Here is a 20,164-nt window from a genome sequence, read left to right on the forward strand (position 1 = left end):
TTTAACACTTTTTTTTTAATTACGCAAATGCAAGTTATTCTTTACCTTCAAAATATAAAACTGGGCAAAAACTTTCGCACCACAACAAGGCGACGACACGCTAACTGATTAATAGTGTTACCGCCTATTATTTGTGCCACAACGCCACTTCAAATAAAAATGACCTAAAATTGTCAAGCTTGTTACAATTGGCGCAAAACAGCTTTTTTGGTAAAAACGCATATTTTTATTCAATGAACCAAACGGAACGCCTCGTTCAAGACACCTTTATTTTGATTCAAAAATTATTGCGAAACAAAAAAAAAATAATTTTCAATGCATTCAATCTCATTTGAGTTTTAAACCAGGGCTTCACAGCATTACGCTTATGGTGGATTATTAGAAACCGTGAAATTTAATTTCTAATTAAGCACAAATCTTAAGAAAAATAAGATTTTTCTCTTTTAAATATTTTAAGCATTAAAGTAAACAGTATACTTATAAAAGTAAACAGTATATTCAAGAATGTCGACTACAGTCGCATGGTATATTTTAACGTTATACCCGCGGCCACACTAGGCACTTACGTTTGTTTATTTTGGAATTGATGAAATGTTTTTGTCGCGCCTATGTCCAACAAATTTACTCCAGATGTAGCCGCGCTGCTCCCAGAACGCCAATACCGCTGCGAACTGTGCACCGATCAGGTATTCGGCAACCAAAGTCACTATCAACTGCATCTCCGACGACGACACAAACTAAACACCACAAACAACAACCACCCAGAGATAACCAGTTATCATTGTCCAGCCGAGAAATGCATCTATAACGCTGATCGTCCAGGCAGTCGAGGATTTACGAACTTACGTTTCCTACGACAACACTATCAAAAGATTCACATGCTCAAGGAATTCAAATGCAACGAATGCAATGAAACTTTTCTGCTCGAGCGTCATCTAGAGAAGCATCAGTGCTGCTCGTCCTATCCATGTCCCATCTGCGGACTTACCTATAGCAGCAAGGCGGGCCTGCAAACCCATATGAGGCGCAAGAGTCACTTTGAGACACCAAACAACGAAGAATCCTCCAACTCAAAAGTTTCCTCATCCAAAATTGCGTTGCCCACGCTGCAAGCATGGAAGAGATTACAGAAGCAAGCAGAGGATGCAGCGAAATGTACAATAAAGCCTGAACAATGCGAGGAAATCATTCAACCCGCTGCACCACTATTGCAATCATCCTTTTATTACCTGCCCACCATAGAGATTCCCTATGTGCTACAGCTGCCGGTCAATGCTCCTGACGAACATGTGGTCCAGCTAGAAGATGTAGATGCTCATGTAGAGCCGCCTGACAATGCCAACGAGCTACCCATTCCCAGTTTCACGGACGAGGAAGTGGAGCGTCTGTTACGCGACATGGAAACGCAAACCGACGACGTCGATCTGGACACACTCGATATGCACAATGAGGTGCTGGCGCCACTGCTACGCAATATACAAACCCAGACACTCGATAATCGTCATCATCAGGGCACTATGACAGAACTGGATCTGGAGCCGGAGGAGGAAGAGCACAACACGAATTCAGCAAGTGAAAATTATGGTGCTTACCCGGAGCAAGATCATATCTTTGGTCTGCAGACATCGGCACACATACATACCCAAACTTGTGATGAATTGTTCGAGGAGCTGCGCAATATACAAACCCAGACGCTCGATAATCGCCATCATCAGGGCACAATGACAGAACTGGATCTGGAACCGGAAGAGGAAGAGCCCAACACGAATGCAGCAAATGGAAATTATAGTGCTTACCCGGAGCAAGATCAAATCTTTGGTTTGCAAACCTCGGCACACATGCACACTCAGACCTGTGATGAACTGTTCGAGGAGCTCGGCTTGTCGCACATTCAGACACAGACCCATTGCTCCGATGGTTTGTACAATACACAGCACACGCAAACCTGCGACGAGATGCTGGACGAGTTCTTAGAGAACTTTCAATCGACGTGCACCCAGACTAGATGGTTGGATTGGCAGGAGACTGATGGCGGTAGTAATTAAATTATTAAATTTTATACTATTAAACATATTTAATAAATCGTTGACTTCAATACTGTATAGTTAAATATACAAAAATATTGTATGACTAAGGCGAATAAACCCGAATAGTTTAAGTGCTCACCGAAATAATGACTTTTCCGGTTAGATTGCATTCTTAGTATAATAAAAGGTTTTACACCAAAATCATTCAATTTATCATTATTAATTACAAAGATAAGGATTTCTTCTTCAAAGATAATGAAAATATCATTAATTTCGGTCCCTGATTGTTAAGTATATACAAGTAGTTAATCTGCAGATTCACAGTCTGTCAGATTGTTTGAGTCTTCTTTTGCTTGTCCCGCTGAGTAACATCTCAGAGCACTGAAAGAAGCAGTAGCTGCAGAAGCACAAGGCCACATAGTTGCCAACGCCACTCAAATAGGCGCCGCGCATCAGCACATCTCCAATCTCCTGACCACCAATGAAGTACACATTGGAGAACGCTGCCGGTATAAAGAGCTGTGTAGCCAGCAAAGCATACACACGTTGGGCGCCACCTTCGCCAAAGTGCTCTAGTGACCATCGTTGATATGCGGGCATGGCGATGAAGGCTCTGAAACACTTCTCCGCCGCCAGACAGAGGAAGTTGAGTATGCTCCAGATGAGCACATAGGTGTAGCAGCCATGCCAAATGAACACAAAACCAAAGGTCAAAGCTGTGGCGCCAAACTTAGCGGCTATAGATGCATCTCGTCCACACAGTTCCGCATAAATGTGCTGGAAGAGAAACTCATAGAGTCCCTCGTCGAAATACTTCCACATGTCCGAGTAGAAGTGTATGCGGCCAATACAACGTGGACGTTGCGGTGCTGCGATACCGTCGTGTTCCGCAAAGGCAATGCCGAGTCCATAGGTGACTACATAGTATAGGAAGAAAAACTGTCCCATAAAGTAGCCGGCTGCATGTTGCCAGAACACCGAATCCATCATGGCCACCACGCGCACATCGCGTGCCAAATAGTGTATGTAGAGGTAGTGTAGGGCACATTGCATTAGAAGCCACCAGAAGCCCACACGCAACAACGCCACAAGAAAGCGCTTCCATTGCTGAGCAGACGATTGAGCTGGAACAGCTGTCACACGCTTAAAGCGCTCATAGCTAATGAACGGTCCATAGGTGAGGCAGGGAAAGTACATTGCATAGCTCAAGTAATCAACAATATCATCCGGCTGCCGACGTCTAGATAGCGAGTAACTGCAGCCACGCAACACACTCCAGGAGAGTGTCACAATCAGCATCACGTACTCTGCATAACCCACTTGATCCAGCCACCATTGATTGTTTTTGGCCACATTGATGATACCCAGCCAAATTGCCGACAGCAACCATGTAAATCGCTTGGAGCGGCGCTGCGCTGTTAGGAAATAGCTAAGCAGCAGGGTCGCAAACATGAGCTGGGATGACCAGTGCAGCGTGAGAGTCAGTGCTAAGCTGCTGACTGCAATGTAGCCATGTCGTTGCATATGTGGCCACCGCCAAAGGGAGACGGAACTCACGATTGCATGCAACAGGTAGAATGGCCAAAAGACGGCAATAAAATCACCGAAATTCTCCAATTCATCGTTGCTGGCATCTCGCAATCGTACCTCGTTGTTGCTGCGCTGCAGCAATGACCAGCCTTTGACGAAATGATACTGGGATTGGGAGGAGCTCACGATTCGATCACGTAACACATAGATTTTATATAATCCAATAACAATGTAAACGATGTAAACAAAAAAATAAAGCACTTTTTCGAACCTGCTCAACAAGCCGGCAGTCATTGTGGTATCGATAACTATGCTTGCCTATCGATAGAGCTACCGGCGTGAGACACGACTACCAGGGCTGCTACATCACAGGAGAAGACAAATTGTTGGTTTTTAATTGTTATTTAAATTTTAATGCTGTTACTCGTTATTAAGGAATAAAGTAATACATCTGAAAGTTTTCTTACTTCAACATTCAGTTTTGAGGTTTCAAAATTAAAAGCCTCTCGAATTATTTAAATTTTTAATCAGAAGGTCAAATCTAGCTTGAATAGTATAGCTAAAGCATTAGGGGCAAGCCTAAACAGGGATAGGACAGTATTATTTACAATAAACTCTTCGTCTTTCGAAACATTGAAAATCCAGTCAAAGAGGAAAGAAAACATAAATCCTAATTGTAATTGTCAACATTATTTTAAAAAATAATGAAACTTAATACTAAATGATGGATTAACACTGCTACTATATGCATAGAATATAATTAGCTTAAGATGAGAACTATGTAATAAATGTGTACATGAAATCTACGTAGTAATATCTTAACTTAAAATATCCTCCTCATCGTCTTCCTCCTGCTCCTCCTTGACCTTACGTTCAGCCTCTGTGACGCGGCGTTGCAAGTGACGCCAGAGTGTACTCTTGGGTATTTCGAAGAGATTCGCCGCATGATTCTGTGACATGCCACCATTGATGCAGGCATGCACCGCTTTGGCCAGCTTTTCTCGTAGCTCGTCCTTTGGCGTGCTGTCACGTCTGCGACAAGCCACAAACTCGGGCAGACGACCTTGGGCCGCAAGTCGCACCTTGTGTCGATGTAACGTGGACATAGGAATCCGCAGATCTTGGCTGATACTCTTTAGTGAATCACCATTCTTGAGACGTTCATATGCCTCTGATAGCGATGGCTTCTCTTTCTTAATACGCATGTAGGCGGGATTGGAGCGCACACGACGCCACAACACTGTCTTCGATATGTCGAAACGATCCGCAGCCTTCTGCAGACTAAGACCCTCATGGAGTACCGCAACTGCTGCCAGTTCAAGTGCATCGTTGATATCGTCCTTGATTTCCTTTTTAAGTGCTGCAAACTGTTGATGTTGTTTGGTCATTGTCTTTTTGGAGGCCTTTGCAGCTGGCTGCGGACGTTGCTGCACTCGGGTCTTGACCAGTTTCAAGTCCAGCTGAGATTTGCGTGGCTTAACATCCATTAATTCCTCATCTTCCTCCTCATCCTCCACGTCGCCAACATCCTCCTCATGCATGGCATCCTCAGGCATTTCCACATCGGCATCCCCACTCATTTCGATCAAAGGACCAGCCGAGGGCACATAATGCTCTTCAATAAGATGCGACTCACTTTCATCGTGCTCACCATCATCAACATCAGCCTCGGCATCATCAACAGCCAACTCATCGCCGGTCACAGCATCCACAACCGTTGTGGCACCAGCCAACTTAGTCACCGACGATGCTGATTGTGTGATGGTAAATGTGCCCGTATTCTCGGTTAGAATGTATTGGTTGCCGCTCGATGTGCCACCCATGTGCTCAATGGAATATGTTATTTTCGGCTGGTCACTGTAGACATCGAGAAATTCAAGCGATCTGGCGCCATCCTGCTGCTGATGCTGCTGTTGACTCTGCTGCTGTTGCTGCTGTGGATCATTCAGCACATTGTTGCTCACTTCCATCTTTCCCACCACTACATTGGCAACTTCTTCCTCCTCCTCGTCTTCTTCCTGCATTAGCGTAGTATTGGCAATATGTAAGCCACTTATGGACTTGGCAGCCTCCACAGCCATTTCAGCACTCACGACACTTGCCGTGCTTATTGCTGTGGGATTCGTTTCAAAGCTGATGGCAGATTTAATGCCCAGTAGGTTAATGGCCTCCAGGAATTCGGTGAGCAGTGCTGAAGGCAAACTCGTCTCGCCCATGTAGATAAACGACAGCATGCTCTCAAGTAGCTCACCGCGTATGTCAGGCAGAATGACGGTAGCCTCCTGACCGACAGGCAAGTCAACTAGTAGATTGCGCATGAGATCACTGCAGGTGCTGAGCACGAAGAGATGAGCGCGCACACTAATGCCATCTTTGGCTACCAGAAGGACTTCACATTGTTGATTGTTGCTCTGCTGGCTAAGCAGAACACGCTGTATATCCATAATTGTGGACGAGTGACCCATCCACTTGAGATGATTCTGCAAGAAGCGAAAATAAATCAAATTGTTGGTTTGTTGTTTTGTTTTGTTTGTGTTTGGCGCTTGTTCCAAAATCCAAAATCCATTACCATTTTTGTTTGTTGTGTTTTATTTTCCACAAATCTGATTCTATTCTATTCCAGGGCACGCAGCGAAACGCGAAAATGGAGAACACTCAGTGTTGCCACTGCTAGCAAAAAATATTATTAAGGGGCAGCTCGAATTATTTAAATGACTGAATCAAAATCACAATAAAAATGAATCAATAAATACATTTCATAAATGCTGTCCTGAATTTATTTTTCCCACTACCACAAAGATGTCAATAATTATTTAGCATTACCAGTAATGGCAACTCTATATGTTTGCAGTTCAACAGCGGAACATGAACTGCGGAACAAAACAAGTTCATGTTATATTAGTGATTAAAATCAGTTTAAAATTTCCAACTTATGTTAATTACAATACGTAGATAAATTAAATAAATGTTTGTCAATTGTTTTTAGTATTATTCAAAAATTATTTATTATTGTTGTCAACGGCAAGATCTAGTTCACTAAACTCAAACAAATTGTCCAACACTGGCAACTTGACGTTTTTGTTATTACATAAAAATATTGTGCAGATTATTGGATTTGCACTCAAATATTTAAACAAATCGAGCGTATGGCCGCATTAATTAGGAATCTGAGTGCCAGAATTGCCACGGTCGCTTTGACGGCCCGGCATGGTAAATAAACATTGCTGACAATTACTTCAAATTACTGAACTATTCTTTCTTTAATGCAGTGGCACCCGCTGGAACAGCTGCTCTGCGTTTGGCGAGCACTGCGCCCGTCGATGCTAAGGCACCCGAGAAGCGTAAGTATAGCTAATCGAGAATATACTCTGCAATATGGCCTAATCACTTTTTGGGTTTGTGCAGCAACGGTGCGCAAACCAGATGCAGTAGCTCGCAGCCATCTTTCTGACTTTGGTCGCTATGTGGCCGAGTGCCTGCCCAAGTATGTGCAGAAAGTGCAATTGACTGCTGGTGATGAATTGGAAGTGCTCATAGCACCCGAGGGCATTGTGCCGGTGCTGCAGTTCCTTAAGGATCACCATCAGGCACAGTTTACCAACTTGATCGATATTGCCGGCATGGATGTGCCCTGCCGTAAATATCGCTTCGAGGTCATCTACAATTTGTTGTCGTTGCGCTACAATTCACGCATTCGTGTCAAGACCTACACAGATGAGCTGACGCCTTTGGACTCGGCCTGCGAGGTCCACAAGGCTGCCAACTGGTATGAGCGTGAGATTTGGGATATGTACGGAGTGTTCTTCGCCAATCATCCGGATCTGCGTCGCATTCTGACCGATTACGGCTTCGAGGGACATCCACAGCGTCGCGACTTCCCGTTGTCGGGTTATGTGGAGCTGCGCTATGATGATGAGAAGAAACGCGTTGTCTGCGAACCATTGGAGTTGGCTCAGGAGTTCCGCAAGTTTGATTTGTCGGCTCCATGGGAACAGTTCCCGAATTTCCGTAATGCAAATCCCCCAGCTGAGGCCGTCGAAGCTCCAGCAGCTAAAAAGTAAAATCTTCTACGTATAGAATGGTGAGAGATTGCGTTACTAGATAAAAAGAATGGTATCAATAAAAACGATATGTAGAACTTGTAAAATTAAAAACAGTGATTTATTGATAACGACACGCCACATAAAGTTGCAATTCTTTCTTTTAGTTTTTTTTTTGTTTGTTTTGAATTAGCAGTTGAACTTCAGGTTCCAGTAAGAAAATAGACAAAGTCAAGTTCTATAAAATATGCAATTGCGATCTGAAAATAATCGCCAATTAAATTTCATTTTTAATTTTTTTTATGTATAACATCATGAGTGATTGCCTTAATAAGTATATCTCATGAGCTGCATAGATTTTCGTGAATGGGAACAGTATGTGTAAACTGTTCCCACGTCGCACAAAACATAAATACAGTGCACGCTCTAAACAGTGAAATCCGTTGAACGATTAATTTTTTTTTAAATCAATGCCAAATGTAAACTATTCTTTTATAGTATTAATTCAAAAGCGTGCACCGTCGTCGTATTAAACAAAATTATTCAATTTTGTTACATAGGTAGTAGTTTCACAATCGCTTCCTAAAACTAAGATCAATAAAATGATTTGCTATATTTTGTTTAGTTTTGTTTTACGTTGATTCACTTGGCATTCAGTTTATTTATGTGTCTCCAAACTTCCATTACTTTCATTCACTTTGTACTCTTGATATACATATGTATGTAATAGTCTTGCCCTACACAATAATGAAGTTTAATGCTTAACAGATCAGTTAAGAAGAGAAGTACTACGTTAAGTTTGCTTGTATTTCGGTTCGATTAGTTTGCGCCTGTTTTAAAAACATTGCATTTGCCAAAATTTTATTCAAAATAATTCGGTTCGCGATTTACAAATTACTTCACTTATCAACACATATTTGACATTCACACATGCGCACATTCTTGATGCATAAACATATATGTATGTATGTGCATTATATGCGAAACATTTATTTAACACAAAAGTTTGTTAGTTTACCAGGTTATTTTTTTATCCTATTCAAAAAATCGTGCGCCTGCGCAGCGTGGGATACGCTTTCTCAATTCAAGTTGTTTCTCGTTTTTAATGTTTTTTTTTGGCGGGAAGTTAAGTTACTTAAGTATGTAGTGTAAGGTGTGTATGTGTGTGTTTTGTATGCATGTATACGATTTTTTATTTTGAATACCTAGACTGTTCATTCGAGCTTCAATAGTTTACGCTTTATTTCACGTTTTACTTTCATTTAATTTTCTTTTTTTTTATATTTCCAATTTGTACAAGAATATACAAATATATGTATATGTATGCATATACAATTCTTATGCAACAATACAATTTACAATTAGAGCTCGGTTGTGATTACTTTAAAAAGTGTTCCCACCTACGCACAAATACATACATATTGTATGTGAATGTGCGTACTTTACAACACTGCGCCCAGTTTATTTGTGGCGCAGCTACAAAAACAAATTTTGCTGCACTTTGGAAAAAGCGCATGAACAGTCCGTGTACTTGTCAGCACTTGGCGTGCATGATACAGAGTACAGTGGGACTGTGACAATTAAAAATTTCGATGCAGGATGAAGCAGTGTGCTGTGAATGCCATGAAATGTCATGCAGCGTGCACACATCTATCTTCTCCTGGCGACAAACAACAAATTCGACAAACGCCCATCATTCATAATTTCTTTCTTTTTTGTTTGGGGGGTGAAAGGGCATGGTTCGTCCTGTCACAAATACAAAAATGTGTATGTATGTATATGTGTGTGTGAGAGTGTGTTCAAAATTAAGCCAATGGCACTCAGGGCTTATATCGATTCGGTTTTTGTATAAACCCGACCAGACCCACTTCCCCCAGCCGGTGCATACGAGTTGCCATCGCCTCCAGCAGGTGCAGCTTGCAACTGTTGAGGATTCTCATTGTTGCTGCTGCTGTTGGCGGCGGCGGTGGCAGCGGCTGCTTCGTTGTTGAGCCGCTCGTGATACTCCTGGAAGCAGGGAACAATGCATAAATTCGTTTGACACTCTGGACAGTGAAATTTCGTTTTGCGGCGCAAAATGCGATTATGTCCATCGATGGTGTTCCAACAGAAGTTGCAGCCAAGCGCCGGACCCGGCCGTATGACGGGACAATGACTAGAACGTGGATTCTCCAACGTAATGATTTCCCGATGTGTCTACAATAAAGATATTGTATATGTATATGTAGTATATTGATGGGAATAATCGTTGTTTACCTGTGGCGACGACACTGAACGCTGCAGTTCCTCGTTCTTTACGCGCAGCGTGGGCAAATGCTCAAATGAACCGCTCGTCGTTGCCGCCGTCGTCGTTGACCCCGGATGCAAATGAATGCTGGAGCCGGTTGACTTGGAGCTGCGCAACTTGTTCTCTACCTTGGCACTGCTGCTCCGCTCGATCACGTTCGTCAGCGGTGAGTGCGGCGAGCGTCTTTCCGGAATGGGAGTCGGCTCCGAGCTGCCGCCGTACGTGGGCGAGAATGCCTGGCGACTGCTGCTGCTGTTGAGTCCGGCCGTTGGCGAAGTGACCACCGAGACGGGCGTGCCACTCGAGTTGGTGGGCGTGGCGGCGGTCTCACTTGATGTCACCACACGGGTGGGGACCAGGTACTGCGATGAGCCCGCTGGCGGCGGCGAGCCAGAGGCATAAATTGACTCGGGCAACGATATATGATGTGGATGATGCAATGCCGCTGGCGGTACATAGCTAGCATTAGTGCCGGACAACGGATGCGAGTACTGACGATGCAATGGCGCAAACGGATTGCTGCCCGTTATGCCCGCCGAGCCGGTGGCATGCAACGAGTGCTGACGCGGCAGCAACGGATCCGAATGCTGCTTGATCAGATATGGTGTGCTAGTGGGCACGCTTAGCAGATGCGGACTACCCGATGCGATGCCCGGTGCTGGTTCCGAGGCATGGCGTTCGATCCGCGACGGCACCGTCAACAGATGATGATGATGATGGTGTTGCTGCTGCGGCTGATGATGATGCGCCGCCTGATGATGATGATGATGATGCGTCGAATAATCCCTGGCGGTGGCCGTCGTTGTGCCTGCAGCATTGAACGGATCAAAGTCAAGTGTGGAGGCCGCCGTATCCGGAGATATTTGATTGTTAGACGACATACTATCGCTGTCCCGCTTGACACGCGGCTGACGTGTGAGCACGCGATTCCGCTTCGAGCCCATCACACCCTGCGATGACTGCGACGTCTGCAGATCCGTGACCGTCTCCGTCTCGCTTGGCGTGCGCTCGAAGCTGCCGCTGCCGCTGCCACTGCTCTGGCTCTGACTCTGGGTGTGGCTAATGGCGAGCGTGGGATGCGAGTGAGTGGCATGCGCTGGGCTGGGCTCTGTAAGCAATAAAAACAATTAGTTTTGATGTAAGAAATAAGATTGGCAATAGTAGGCACCATTAATTAAATTGTTTCTAATTATATTATGCTTTTTAAATTCTCTGAAATATAATTATAATTGTAATGTTGCCATTATGCTTTAAGGCCTTAAAAAAACATGATGAATATGAGAAAAATGCTTTAAATGATTAAAAAATATCTACGATTAAGACAAGGATTTGAAGTAAATGCTAAAGTTAATGTAGTTCTTTTTAAAGTTTATTCGTTTCTTGCACATCGAAGCCTAAAATCTAAAAGGTTCGTTCGTTAGTTACATTAGAATTATATCATACAATTTTTGCGTAACTTATTTTACAGTCGTTTCATGTGGTTTTTTGGTTTTTATTTTTCATTTACTACCGCTGACTAATCGTACGTTAATTGTAATTTTAAATAATTAAATTTATAACTAAACACTCACACACTCTCTCACTTTCACACCTTCTTGCATTCGTACATTCGCACACACAACTACCATAGTTATTGGTACTTTGTAATCGTAGGAAACAGAGTTAGTCATACTTATTGTTTATGCTATGTTTTCGCGTTGTTGTTTTTCATTTTATTGTTGATGAGTTCGTAATTTGTTTATGTTGCATCTAGATGTAGGAATTTAAAATGCATTTACGTTTTACAATTACAATGACTTCTAACAAATCACGCTTCGTTTTCTCTTTTATTTTTGTTTTTTTTTTTTAATCTTCTTATTTTTGTTTCTTGTTAGTATGCCTTGTGACAATATATATAAAAAGTTCTCTAATTTTTTGCACACATAATAATATATAATATAATGTATATTATTATCTGCATGTATATATACTATATGTTTTGAATGTATATTAAAAACACACTATTCTTAATCGTTTCGTTTTTTTTTGTTGCCTTTACGTTACATTTACTTTCTGCAGTCTCCATTTAGGATTTTGGGTGGTTACGAGTTATCTTCTTAGTTTTGTATATTGCGTATATGGCTTGCCCACATTTAGTCCTATTTCAATCGGAAATCAAATCACAAAATGAAGCAACAAAATTTTAATTTAAGCATCCCCTCAAGATATGTCTGGTATGTGTGTTATTAAATTGCACGCGAAAAGATTCATTAAATTAAATAAATCTTGAATTTGAATAGATTTTAGATAATGCCAGGCTGAATCGTTGCATTTTGCTTTGGCTCTTTAGAGTTCCTTCCCAAAATAAAAAAAGATAAATAAACGAAAATCACACATTTACAAATACACACGCATATTTAAAATATAATTGGTACATTCACATTGATATCATACATTATTGAGTTTTTGCTTAAGTCAACTTTCTTGATGTGGTTATCTGTTCTGTTCGGTTTATTTATGGTAAGTTTATGGATCTTAACGCACTCTCTTCCTCCATTCCCTTCCAGCTAGATACAAACATTAATTTTCAACTAAATCTGAATTGGCGGCCTTTACCTAACTGTACACATAAATCGATATATGTTTCTGTATGTTCTGATCGAGATGTAATGTACGTAATAATATTGGTTTGCATTTGTAACACGAGTGCCGGGTTATATAAAAGGAAGTTACATACATCTTGAACATAGATATATATATACTTATATGTATATACAGTACATAGGATATATGCAAATAATTAGGCCGTCGTTTTTAAGTAATTATAATTAATATTTAATTGTTGTATGTACATGCTAGCTAAAGTCGATATCCCGCAATCGTTATCGACGCATCAGAAATCATTTACTCAATTTTGTTTTTCTTTTCTTGTCTGATTTTAACACTAATAAAATTGTATAAATTTATGTACAAATACAAATTGTGGTTACATTATACATGTACTACCGATGCCTTAGTTAACAATCGTAATAATAATTTTCGGCTCGAAACATGTAGTTCTTAAGGAATTAAGTTCTATTTTATTACATGTGTTGCCGGCACATCTGCTTAACTTTGCTTGAGGGATTGGGTTTCTTGCTTGCTTGCCTGTCTGTCTGCCTGGATGATTGGCATATTCATTCATTTCTATATATTTATATACGATAGTCACACTCCCTCAATCCCGATTCCGATCCCAATCTGATTCCGGTGGTAAGTTCACTAATAGCTGCCGTTTTGCTCTAATACCTGTATCGAGTTTGCACCGCGCCGCATCTAAACATTTTAGGACTTATCCAAGTATTGCTGCAGACCCGTGTTGACCAGCGGCGGCAACGTGCTGGCCACCATTGCTGGCTGCGGCGGCGGTTGTGGCGTTGCCACCGTTACGAAATTATTAAAAAGAAACGCAGTAGCCGCTGCGCTGTGCGCAGTGCCCATTGCTGAGACCGAAACGGGCACGGCTGATATGCTCATTTGTTGATCTTGCTGCTCGCTGCTTGCAGCCATTACGGCGGCTGCCTGCAACAACGTGGCTGGCCCTGGCCCGTGTGCAGACTCGCCGCCGCCACCGCTGCTGATGGCGCCACTGCTTAGCTGGTCCATCTGGAGCGGCATTACGCCCGCCGCTGCGGCTGCGGCAACTACGCCCATGTGACTTGTTATCGTATTCTATATCGAGTTGAAGTTAATACTCTGTAGATTCATTGCAGCGGCCGGATTCACATTGATCGTTCCCGCTCCCGACGCCGCAGCTGCCGTGCCGGCGCCCGTCGCATCGATATACCGCTGTCGCGGCATTGTCGGCGAATCCATGTACCGCGGGTCAAACAAGCTCATCACGCCGATGGGATTGGCGGTACCGGCTGTGCCAGCTGCCGTTGCACCCGCGTGATGTGGCGTGCACATCAGCGATGGCGTCGGTGTCTCCGTCTGCGGAGGTATCTGCATATTGAGTGCTGCTGTTTGAGCCGCTGCAACGGCCGCTGCTGTAAGGTGATCATACGTTTCGTTGGTCGTATCATCGCCTGGATTCGTGGATGGTGTTGGTGACGGCGACAGATTTGGTTCCTGCTTGACAACTCGCGCTTTAATGCTGGGCCTCGACACCGGATAACCGCGCTTCTTGTACTCCAACCACAGCGTTCGATTGTTGACGCCATACAGACGCGCCGCCTTACAGAATCCAATGCCGCCCGTGCGTACCGCCTCCAAGGCGCGTATGAAATTTTCATCACCTTGTGGATTGACTGAACGCTTTCGCTTAGGCACTTGACCACCGCCACCGTTGCCACTGCTGCTATTGCCACCGCCGCTGCCGCCACCAGCTCCGCCTGCACTACCACCTGCGCTGCTGCCACCGCCACCGCCACCCACACCCGAATGCACCGGCGACTGTGTGGGCGTTGGCCCTTGACTGTACACGGACTGCACCATATTGGACTCGTTGGGCGATGTGGGCGACAAGTTTTGCGCTGCCGTTGCATAGCCACTGACCAGATTGTTCACAGTTATTATTTGCGAGGAGTACGCTTGACCAGCTGTGGCGCCCTGCTGTTGTTGCTGCTGCTGCTGTTGCTGGTAGTGCAGCTGCTGCAGATGCTGTTGTTGCTGCTGCTGCTGTTGCGTGGCCTGCTGCTGGGCTTCGTGCTGTTGTTGCTGCTGCTGCCGTTGATCGTTGGCCGTGTTGCCGACGCCGGCACTGTTATTCGCGCTGCTATTTGGATTACCACCGTTGCCGTTCCCAATCAAGTTGGACTGGCAGGCGGGCATCGAGAAGCGCGAATAGTTTGAATCAACAACTGTCCATTGCAGACCTGGGAAGGGGAGAGAGAGAGAGACAGCGTAAGATTGGGTTTTTGTTGTCTTTTTGTACGGCGGCTGCGGCAACGGGAGGGTATTGAATTTGAATTTTATTTGACTCTATGAATTTACTCTCAATTAACTGGGGCCGGCCAAGATCTCTGAGATTGGATTGCAAAAAACCGTTGGACAAAATGGGGGTAATAGAGTTGTATAGTTTACATAGTAGTAGAAATGGTATTTGGTATCAAGTATCGAGGAGTAGTAGAAAGATTGCTAATGCTAAATCATTATCATTTGGAAACCGCTCTACAAAAATTATGCTCACAACTTAACAAAAACAAAACCAAATGTAATCGAAAGAAGAATATCAAAATAAGAGTTGAGTTTAGTAATCAAATTCAACAAATAAAGAAAACAAGAAAAAAACTATAATTCAATTCAGCAAAATACACTTATTTAGTTTTTGGACTCTGTGCTAGCTCTCTCCCATTCCCAAGTTCAGGTAGGATTTCATTTTTGAATAGTATACACAATAGTTAAACATATATACATATATGTACATTCATTTGCATTATCATTTCATATAACAATTATCGTTTTCTTACTTTTTTATATTTTTGGTAGTTTTAATTAGGCGCACACTTATTCGGTAATTGGTAGTCTTTATGCTTATGTTTCATATTTAGCTTTAGCATTCATTTCTCCAAGCGCTTTTTGGATCGTCACTTTTAAATTTGTTGTATGTATTTGCTTTTGGTGGGTTTATGTATGTGAGTGTTTGTATTTCCAATGAATATACATGACATATGAATGCGAATTATGCGATAGCAGAGAAACGAGAGTAGGAGTAGCAAATAATTGCGTAAATCAAGTTTTAACAATGAAAATAATGATAATGATAGCCAAAGAATAATAAATTAAGTCAACAATTAACACAAAACGAACTCGGGTCCAACTCGATTTAAATCCAATGGATGACAACCCCAGATGCCAATAGCAGAGTATTGCAATCCCTCAATGAACCATGATCTGACGTATGATTTGATTTGATTTGTATATTGAACAGTGTTAGCATTTGCATAAACAAGCTGCAGCTTCATTACAAGCTAGGCGCAATTAACAAATGAATCACACAATGAAAGTTATTCACAATAATTAATCGCATTTGGTGGTTAATTTAGCATATAAATTACAGTATTTCGATTTTCGCTACAAATCAATATTGGGCAACCATATGTGAGAAAATTATTGGCGAAGACAAATTGCCTTAACTGAATTTCCAAGATCTGTATAGGGAAATTGTTGCGAAAATACAAGGAACTTTAGAATTCATTGATATATTTTGAGTTGACCAAAGAAGAATAATTTGAATGGGCATCTACGCGCATATACAAATTTTGTTGATATAAATCGATATATACTGTATTTATTTAATGGATGATGCGTGCCTAAAAGCGTTGATGCAATGCGTTTTGTGTGCGATTCATTTATTAAGCGTTCACTGTGGTTATGCAGCCTCAGCTCGTTATGGAAGCTTTGCAGGTTGCTAGCAGCTTAGGTAGCTTTTTGGGTTGTGTTCTGTTTGACTCACCCGAATGCGACGATTGCGAATTGGGGGCGTCGTGTTCCGATGGTGTTGTCGCGCCCGATATATCCAGCGGCATCGATTGATTCACACTACCAATATCCACTTCGGGTTTCTGTATAATTAATGAAAATGACAAACTTTAGTACAATGCGAGGCATTTAAGGTGGACGGTGTAACGTGACCAATTTCATTACAATTTGCATATGTATGTGTCCGTGTGCGTCATCCAGATCAGAATCCTGAGGCTGTTGCTCCAGTTCAGTGCTCGTCGACTCCTTGATCAGCTTGCTGCCATGCAACGCATGTCCCGAGAGGCTGCCCAATGCTGCCGAGCTGCCAGCACCGCCAGCGGCAAACGACATTTGACTCATTTGCGCCAAACTGAGGCCGGCTGCACTGCCAGCACCAGCTGCATCCAGCGAGCTGCTATGCTGATCCTCTGAGTTGTTGCGTTCTCCAGAGCCTAAAATGGGGAAATATGTAAATTCTGTGTCTTTGCGAATGATTCAAATTTGTAGGTGCGACGATGCTTTACCCAAGTCGCACTCACCGTTATTCGAGGATTTGCGCAAGCGTTTGCGTCGCGTGGCCGGCGAGGTGCCAGCACTCAGCGGGGATGGCGTTCGCCTCAGTTGATGATGATGCGTCTGCGAACCCTGAGCTTGACTGCCCTGTTGCTGCTGCTGTGCCTGGTGATGATGATGGTGGTGATGATGTTGCTGTTGCTGCTGTTGTTGTTGCTGCTGTTGTTGTTGTTGTTGGTGCTGTTGCTGCTGCTGTTGTTGTTGCTGCTGCTGTTGTTGTTGGGCCTGTTGTTGCTGCTGCTGCTGCAGTTGTTGTTGTAGCTGCTGTTGATGATGCTGCTGGAATTGTTGTGCCTCACTGCTGCTCCAGAGCGAATCACCTGCGCTGCTGCTGGCACTGGCTGCACCCAAACTGGAGGCCGCAGTACTGGTGTTAGCGGCAACATTGGCGCCAGTTTGGCCCAGCAGCTCAGTGGCTTCGCTGGATGACTTGCTGTCGGATTTGGTGAGGTTTGCCGGATCTGTGGGCATTTCGGCCAGCCCTTTGATCTTGAGCATCTCGGCCGTTTTGAGGATGTGCGGCAGCTGTTCCTGCGACACATTCACCTCGCCGTAGTACATGAAATCTACCATCGTCTTGAGATCATCGTACTGTACGTCCTTCAGTATGACAATCGGATGCTGGCACGGATTTGTGGTGAACAACGCCTGCCAAGATGATTAAATAAGCCATTTAGAGATGATATATAATAATAAATTATATTCTCCATTACTCACCTGAAAGTACGAGCTGCACGCGGAGAGCACGATTTTGTGGGCCTGCAGTTGACGACCCTCCGCGGCGAGCGTGACATCCACCAGCGTTCCATTGTGCAACAGCGACGAGCAAACGGATATGAAGTTCGGCTGGTGATTGTTCCAGCGCAGACAGAATTGCTGCACAGACATTGTCAGCGTCCGCGTCAGCGGCGTCTACGCAACGTAAACGAACCGATGTCGTTGCCGCTGCCGCGCTTTGGGCTCGCGGCAGCAACAACAAATTTGTGTTGACGAAATATCAGTGAGAGATGTCAGCAACAACAATATTGAATAGCGGGACGACAACAACAAATTTCAATTTCAAAGCGAAATGACGAAAACACGCTGATAACACTATTTTTTTTTTTTTTTTTTATCGCCTATTGATTTTTGTTTTTTCCTTTTGCTGTTTGCTGTTCTGTTGTTTGTTTCTTTTTGCTTGCTTTAATTAAAATTTACGTACAATATTATTTTCGGGGCGCCTTCAAGTGCTGTTGTTGTTGTTCGTCGTTGCGCGCGTGTCTGTATGTGTGTGTAGCATACATACATACACTTATATGTACGTATGTATGAATGAATTTCTTTGCGTTTGGCGGCGGTTTCTATGCCGCGCTCTTCTTATACATATGTATACACAGATGCACGCATCTTATGTACACTGTTCTGAAATGAGAGTGAGTTAGGAGTGTTAGAAGGGAATAAATTAGCCATTTCGTTTATTTTATATTTTATTATTTTTGTTTGTTGATAAGAATTTTTGTAGGTATTTTTTCCATGTTTATTTAGTGTCGCATTGAATCTCGAATTTTTTTTCTTTCTTTTTTTTGGTGCGCACTCTTTCGCTCTTGCTTTCTGTATCACAGGCTGCGCCGCGGCGCGCTCGCTCTGGCTGCTTGCTTACATACAACAACAAGAATACCAGCGAAATATGCACGACTGTGTATATGTACGTATGTATGTAATTATACAGTCGCGAATAGCACTCACGCACACACACACATACGTAAACAAACTTATTCCATATACACGAAAATTGAACAGAGCGGAGTCTGTGTACTGTTTTATTTTTTTTTTAGTTGTTGGTGTTTGGCTTGGTTTTATTTTTAATAGAAAACGTAACGAAATCTAATACATAGGCACATGAGAATCTGTCTGATGTGCGCTGCTAGCGAGACCTTGAATTTTCTTTGATTGTTATGACGTAATTAGCGCGTCTCTGACCCTCTGCCATTCTACCGCAGGCACGACCACGGCCACGACCGACGACGTCGTGCTAATCGCTGTCGCTGCCTATACTTCGTTTATTCATCGTATTGACATTTTCAGCAGCCTTTATTTAGATAAATGTGTGTGTATATACACATACATACACACGCATCTACATATATATTTACATATGTCGCGCGTTTTTCTTATAAATGTTTTACACACCAACTAACTTTCAGTGACAGTATTGTAAATATCTAAAACTAACGCGTTTATCCATTAATTTGGTTGCGATGCACAATAATTTTACGTTCTCGTGAGTCTGGGGAGGTGATTTTTTAGTATTTTGCACAAAAGAAAACACGGCGAGAAGTAGAAAGTCCAAAAACAAAATGGCGCGCTTGTAAGAAAATTATTCGTTTGCAAAAACTATTAAAATCGAAACGTACGCAGTGAATTTCATATCATGCGAATGCGTTGCACTATCGTGCTTTGATATTTACACATTTTGTATTAAATTGCTTCATTATTTCCGCACAAAAATTAATAATTATGGAATTCTTACGTTTTTTCTTTCTTCTTTTTTCTTCTTCTTTTTTACTGCGACTGTGACGTTTCGTTCAGAATAAGTTCATTTGAACGGTGCGTGTCAGAGTGAACTGGTTCAGTGTAAAAGAATTGATAGTTCGATTTATGCTATTAAAAAAAACCTATTTTCTGAAAAAATAATGTTAGATAAGAGCTTGAAAATTACTGTTAAATTAAATGAAGAGGTTTTACGTTATAAAAACCATTGTTTTCATCGCTAAAATCATCGCTGCAAAAAAACTGCAAAATTTTGTATGAACCACTACTCACAGAAAAAGCTGTTTGGAATGATGGAATCACATTACTGCTCACAGAAAAAAGCTGCTCGCTATGACCCAAAAAGGTTATATGGCTTTCATTTGTTTTAAAACATTTATTTTATAGCGTAAACCTACCTATTATTTTAATGGTGGAATCTTTAGCAGCGCAATATATATAATAATAGTATATAATGATACTGAGAAATACTATGTAGATATATATGTTACTTGTGGTCAGATCCGGACCGCTGTAAGAATGCGTTTTTATTTTTTAGACAAAACCACTAAATTAATTTATAATATATTAATATTGGACACGTTTTTTAATTTTCTTTTTTATTTAGATCTTTTAGATTTTTAAATTTGAAAGAATGAATGGTTGTTATGTATTTAAAATCCCGTTTTGGTGTGTAGTAAGATCATGTTCTCTGTATTTTTATATATATAATTTCTGAATTATTCTTAGAATGGAACTTTGTGTTCCGGAATAAT

General features: G+C 42.4%; 6 protein-coding genes across 14 annotated transcripts; 2 read left to right on the forward strand and 4 right to left on the reverse strand.

Moving 5' to 3' along the window:
- The first annotated feature begins 516 nt into the window (after nt 1-516).
- On the forward strand, nt 517-2,102 carry LOC133839876 (zinc finger and BTB domain-containing protein 24). The gene has a single exon (XM_062271507.1). It carries the CDS (start codon nt 609-611, stop codon nt 2,043-2,045), a length of 1,437 nt encoding a protein of 478 aa, XP_062127491.1. The 5' UTR covers nt 517-608; the 3' UTR covers nt 2,046-2,102.
- An 82-nt stretch (nt 2,103-2,184) lies between these two features.
- Nucleotides 2,185-3,877, reverse strand: LOC133839874 (protein-cysteine N-palmitoyltransferase Rasp). The gene has a single exon (XM_062271504.1). It carries the CDS (start codon nt 3,849-3,851, stop codon nt 2,346-2,348), a length of 1,506 nt encoding a protein of 501 aa, XP_062127488.1. The 5' UTR covers nt 3,852-3,877; the 3' UTR covers nt 2,185-2,345.
- A 201-nt stretch (nt 3,878-4,078) lies between these two features.
- On the reverse strand, nt 4,079-6,447 carry LOC133839873 (modifier of mdg4). The gene is made up of 2 exons (XM_062271503.1): nt 6,127-6,447; nt 4,079-6,037 (listed from the first exon to the last, which is right to left on the reverse strand). The coding sequence occupies exons 1-2, from the start codon at nt 6,127-6,129 to the stop codon at nt 4,376-4,378; spliced, it is 1,665 nt and encodes a 554-aa protein (XP_062127487.1). The 5' UTR covers nt 6,130-6,447; the 3' UTR covers nt 4,079-4,375.
- A 146-nt stretch (nt 6,448-6,593) lies between these two features.
- Nucleotides 6,594-7,744, forward strand: LOC133839878 (NADH dehydrogenase [ubiquinone] iron-sulfur protein 3, mitochondrial). Its single transcript, XM_062271509.1, has 3 exons — nt 6,594-6,767; nt 6,827-6,898; nt 6,963-7,744. Exons 1-3 carry the CDS (start codon nt 6,704-6,706, stop codon nt 7,616-7,618), a joined length of 792 nt encoding a protein of 263 aa, XP_062127493.1. The 5' UTR covers nt 6,594-6,703; the 3' UTR covers nt 7,619-7,744.
- A 164-nt stretch (nt 7,745-7,908) lies between these two features.
- On the reverse strand, nt 7,909-19,494 carry LOC133839869 (broad-complex core protein isoforms 1/2/3/4/5). Of its 9 annotated transcripts, none has more exons than XM_062271493.1 (7): nt 19,390-19,494; nt 17,598-18,281; nt 16,847-17,528; nt 16,491-16,759; nt 16,300-16,408; nt 9,854-10,992; nt 7,909-9,793 (listed from the first exon to the last, which is right to left on the reverse strand). In XM_062271493.1, the coding sequence occupies exons 2-7, from the start codon at nt 17,766-17,768 to the stop codon at nt 9,425-9,427; spliced, it is 2,739 nt and encodes a 912-aa protein (XP_062127477.1). In that variant the 5' UTR covers nt 17,769-18,281; nt 19,390-19,494; the 3' UTR covers nt 7,909-9,424. The 9 variants fall into 9 exon arrangements, with proteins under 9 accessions (XP_062127477.1, XP_062127476.1, XP_062127475.1 ...); XM_062271492.1 differs by having other exon boundaries at nt 16,479-16,759; XM_062271491.1 differs by having other exon boundaries at nt 16,832-17,528.
- LOC133839881 (uncharacterized) lies at nt 11,702-13,556 on the reverse strand. The gene has a single exon (XM_062271512.1). It carries the CDS (start codon nt 13,554-13,556, stop codon nt 13,188-13,190), a length of 369 nt encoding a protein of 122 aa, XP_062127496.1. The 3' UTR covers nt 11,702-13,187.
- Nucleotides 19,495-20,164: the final 670 nt, after the last annotated feature.

This window comes from Drosophila sulfurigaster, chromosome 3 (genome assembly GCF_023558435.1).
Source record: "Drosophila sulfurigaster albostrigata strain 15112-1811.04 chromosome 3, ASM2355843v2, whole genome shotgun sequence".
NCBI lineage: Eukaryota > Metazoa > Arthropoda > Insecta > Diptera > Drosophilidae > Drosophila > Drosophila sulfurigaster.

Coding starts and splice junctions, on each gene's coding strand:
- LOC133839876 (XM_062271507.1), top strand. CDS start 609: ATGTCCAACAAATTTACTCCAGATGTAGCCGCGCTGCTCCCAGAACGC.
- LOC133839869 (XM_062271489.1), bottom strand. CDS start 17,768: ATGTCTGTGCAGCAATTCTGTCTGCGCTGGAACAATCACCAGCCGAAC. Junction 16,760..16,831: donor TAACGGTGAGTGCGACTTGG/GTAAAGCATCGT, acceptor TCCCCATTTTAG/GCTCTGGAGAACGCAACAAC. Junction 16,409..16,478: donor TGCAAATTGTAATGAAATTG/GTCACGTTACAC, acceptor TTAATTATACAG/AAACCCGAAGTGGATATTGG.
- LOC133839881 (XM_062271512.1), bottom strand. CDS start 13,556: ATGGGCGTAGTTGCCGCAGCCGCAGCGGCGGGCGTAATGCCGCTCCAG.
- LOC133839874 (XM_062271504.1), bottom strand. CDS start 3,851: ATGACTGCCGGCTTGTTGAGCAGGTTCGAAAAAGTGCTTTATTTTTTT.
- LOC133839878 (XM_062271509.1), top strand. CDS start 6,704: ATGGCCGCATTAATTAGGAATCTGAGTGCCAGAATTGCCACGGTCGCT. Junction 6,768..6,826: donor CGCTTTGACGGCCCGGCATG/GTAAATAAACAT, acceptor TCTTTAATGCAG/TGGCACCCGCTGGAACAGCT. Junction 6,899..6,962: donor TGCTAAGGCACCCGAGAAGC/GTAAGTATAGCT, acceptor GGGTTTGTGCAG/CAACGGTGCGCAAACCAGAT.